Here is a 4,092-nt window from a genome sequence, read left to right on the forward strand (position 1 = left end):
AGCACGAGACATTTGGGTGAGAGTTGTCTATATCCTTTTTTAAAGGTATCCTTTGCTTCTAGTATTTAAAGAATGGGCCAAACCCCCCAGTTCTTTCTGTAAATTGACTAGTACTCTCCAGGTTGGGCACCCTGACTCCTAGGTCATGTTTGTGGAGTTGTGTGCAGAAAAAACACTTGTTTTGTGTATGGTTATAAAACATTTTTATGCTTTTACATGCTGCCTGTAATCACTCAGGCTAATCCTTCTGTGCACTGAGACTTACTGCTGCACTGAACATTGTCACTGTTCTGGTGAATGAGATTGAAATATTTATCCTTGGCTGATAAAGAAAAGCATGAACCAAACCCCATATAAACTTGCTGTATTAATTGCTCTTCCTTTTTCCAAACCTGAAATTCAAGTGTTTGGTTGGTGGTTGAGTTTTGGAATAAAAGGAACATTTCATGAATATTACTGAGTGTCAGCAGGGAATCTGGTGCTTGTCCTGTTCTGTTTTACCTGCTTTTGAAGTGTTACTTGTCCAGCTGGTGGTGCTGCTCCATGCTGGAATCCTCAGGAGTTTCTCTGCCTTTTGGCCTGTTATGAAGCCTCTCTCTGCTCTTCTCAGTGTCCAGAGCTGCATTTGGGTGTAGGTGTTGTAGGAATAGTGTGACATGTTGGTTGGTGTAGGTGTTGTAGGAATAGTGTGACACATTGGATGGGATGCTGACATCATGAGCTGTGTTGTTTGACAGAGGGGAATATTCAGTTGTCATCGTGTACTGGGTAATGCAAAGTCTAGTAAATTACAGTTCCCTTTTTCATTTCTGGAATATTTTGGACCAGACTTCAGTGCCTTTCATTTTTATGGAATAATGATGGGCTTAAAGGTTATCCAAGTTTTTAATTTCTTTTTCTTCTGTTTGCTGTTGTTCACTTCCTGTGACCCATTTCCTCTGGGTGGCTGGTGTCAAAGTTTGGTTGTCTCCTTGTGGCTGCCTCTGAGAGGGATGCTGCTGTTTGACTCTATTTCCTCCCTAAACATCTTTCTAGAATATTTCCTTTCTCCATCTTTCAAATGAAGAGAATTCAGAATACTCTTGGTTGGTGTAGTCCCCACTCTGGTGAGGAAGGCAGTTTTCTTTGACTGTACTGTCCAACTCTATAGGTGTTTACAGGACAAGCCATAAGTAAACTTTTATTTCCTTCTTGGAGGCAATTTTATGTGCTTTACACCTTTCTTGTCTTGACTTTCCTTATCTAGTTTTTTTCAGTGTGGAGTTTTAATTTCCATAGGTGAGAAGAAAGATAGGGAGGAGGAGGAGGAGGAAGGTCGTACCTGTTTTTTAAGTGCTTTAACTGAAAATCTCAGGCAACAGTATTGTAACAGATTACCATTTTTATAGAATCTTTGGCTTTTCTCGTGGAATACTAGCCTTTTCTTTTGATGTGATCTGACCAAATCCCCATTTCACTGCTCCTCTGCCAGCCCACTGTGTTGCCAGCAGGTCCATCTCAGCTGCTTCTTTGTCCTCTTCATGCAGCTCAGTGGGAGTCTGTGTGTTCTGTAATGTTAAAAAGCTTGTTTCACGTTTTCAGTAAATATTGACAGCAGGTTGGAAAGTTTAAGGTTCTGAACTTCTGGCTTAGTGTTCTTTATGTTCTTAAAGTGTACATTGCAGGACTGCTCCATTTTGTGATTCTAAAGGATATCTATTGTCAGACTGTCTGCTCAGAGAGTATTTTCTCTGACTGCAATAAGGTTTGACCTGGTGCCCTAAATATATCAATTTTCTTGCAGCCAGGTGACTTACTGTACTTGCCAAGAGGGACCATCCACCAAGCTGACACTCCTCTTGGGACCTCCCATTCAACACACGTGACCATCAGTACCTACCAAAACAAGTAATTATTCTTTATCTTTTGTTTTGTGTGGCTTTCCTCTGCCAAGTGATGTGTGTGAGTAGTACAGACCTGAGATGTGGTGAAGTTTTGGGCCTTGGGGGAAGGAGGGGAGCAAGAAGACTGTTGTTGTTTGAAGCAGCCTGTTTGAGAGGTTTTCATGCAGCAAGCTTGATTGCTTGTTAATTGCTTATTTTATTATTTACCAGCTGTAGGCTTTAATGTGGAAAATGCTACAACTGCAAACTCACTTCTATATTTAAAAAAATCTCTCATCAGTGGCTGAAGTTACTGTTCATTTCATGGCTCAGATAAAGAGTCATGAGTTACTCCTTTCATCACGTTTTCTCCTGTATTTGATAGTCACCTGCACTAATCTTCTGACAGATTTGCTGCCAAGTCTTCCTTGCAAACATTTTCTGCTTATCTGTGTTTTTCTTTATCTCCTACCCCATGTATGCAAGTGAGATTTCTTATGACACACTCCCAGTCCTTGTGCCCACACTGTTATCACACAGGGAAATGTTCTTGCCAACCTAATCAGCCTCCCAGATGCTGGGTTTGGAGCCATTGGTCTGAGTTAGGAATTAGGAAGGGCAGAACAAGTTTGGGCATATTCTAGATAACTGGGAGCTGAATCTCTAACCACCAGCTGTGCCATTCTGGAAGCCAGGATGGGCTGGTAACTCTTCCTCTGGCCACTCCTCCAACATGGAGAGAGGGTTAAGAGGAAGCTGCTCAAAGGTGTCAGTCTTCTTAAAAGTTGGGTTCAGATTATTTCAATTTACACGTGTGTTCTTTTATTCAGAAGGTAAAAAAAAACTAAACCCAAAAAACAGGAGAGGAAAAGGAAAAGCTGCTCTTCTTCCAAGGTTAAAAAGTGGAGTCCTCCCCCGTTAAGGCTGTTGGTGCTGAAGTGCTGACATCCTGCCTCTGCACCTCCTGTCAGCAAGGGCAGGGAAAACAAGCAGGAGTCCTGGTGCAGGCTGGTGTTCTGACTTGTAGATGGAAGTATGATCTGGAAACATTTCCTTGGCAAATTGAAGAGAAATCCTTGAAAGCAGCTGTGGAGGAAGTGCTGGTGGAGGTGGCACTTTCAGGTATTGTCAGGTTTGTCTGGGCCAGATCCCAGCAGGAGAGAAGTGTGCACATGTGGGATAAGCAGGGCAGTTTGGAAAAGCAGTGAGTAGCTGAAGACAGTTGCTGGCAGATGGAGACTGTGGGGGCAAAAGAAGGGAAGTAGTGAGGAGCAGAAGTCTAATTCCTTTCCCTGGCCAGAGTTCTTCCCTCCCACTGTTTAGCAGACAGTGGAACACTTGAGTGGAGATGATAAAAAACTATTGAGACTACAAAAAGTGGCACTTTTTCTTTTTCCTAAACTAAAGTAGTGTCTAGAGATCAGAGCTGACAGCAAGGAGTGCTGAGGGAGAACAAGAGCAGAGGGTGAAGTGTATGTTGGAGGACAGGCCCTGCCCTGCTGCCTGCCCTGGGTGGGTGGGAGTTCTGCTGGCAGCCCTGGATGTTTGTCCATTAAATCAGCCTCAGGATGTGGGAGGGAAGAAGGTCACCCATGGACAGGGCAGCACTTTGGCGTGAGCCTCTTCCTGCCCAGGTCGACTCAAGCTGGGCACAGAAGGTGCAGGCAGGAGTAGGATCCTCCCTCCCCTCCTCTGGTTTATTGTTACAAGTGGGGAACAGAAGCACAGGGATCAAAGCCGATGTTTTTGGTTAAGTATGTAGGCTAAGGATGGGGATTTAATGCAAACAAGACACCTACAAAGTGCCTGTCAGGTGTCATTAAAATCCCTGCAGGCATCTTGGTTTTGGGGTCGTAATTAAGTTTCTCGTCAAGCTGAAAACTGATGCCCTGTTGGATTTGATAACCCTGGGTACGTTTCCTCCCTCAATATAAATGTCTCAAAAGCACATGAAGTGACAAAAGCAACCCCAGAGACTTCACTGTGTTCAGTGGGGCTGTGTGTGCCTGTGGCTGGATGATAAAGACCCCAGGAGGAATTCATCAATCCCTTAAGCTGCAGTCACTGAGAAATGGCAAGCACCTGGAAGCAGAAGAAACTGGACCCTTCTCAAGCCGGTTCCTTCCCTCTGTAGAAGTGCCACTGACCTGAGGGTGGTGAGGACACACATGTGCATAAGCCTTTGCCTGAGGCTACAGAGCAGGAACGGAAGGGCCAAAGGCACTAAGCA

At 44.3% G+C, this 4,092-nt stretch overlaps 1 protein-coding gene across 1 annotated transcript in view; it reads left to right on the forward strand.

Annotated features, from left to right (window-relative positions):
• Positions 1 to 4,092, forward strand: part of LOC113940283 (ribosomal oxygenase 2-like) — a 9,322-nt gene that overhangs the window by 467 nt on the left and 4,763 nt on the right. Inside the window, 1 exon segment of the mRNA XM_027631402.1 lies at positions 1,784 to 1,887. Coding sequence (XP_027487203.1) covers positions 1,784 to 1,887 — 104 coding nt within the window.

The sequence above is a fragment of the Corapipo altera genome, unplaced genomic scaffold (assembly GCF_003945725.1).
Source record: "Corapipo altera isolate COAL_440 unplaced genomic scaffold, ASM394572v1 59779, whole genome shotgun sequence".
NCBI classification, from domain to species: Eukaryota; Metazoa; Chordata; class Aves; order Passeriformes; family Pipridae; genus Corapipo; species Corapipo altera.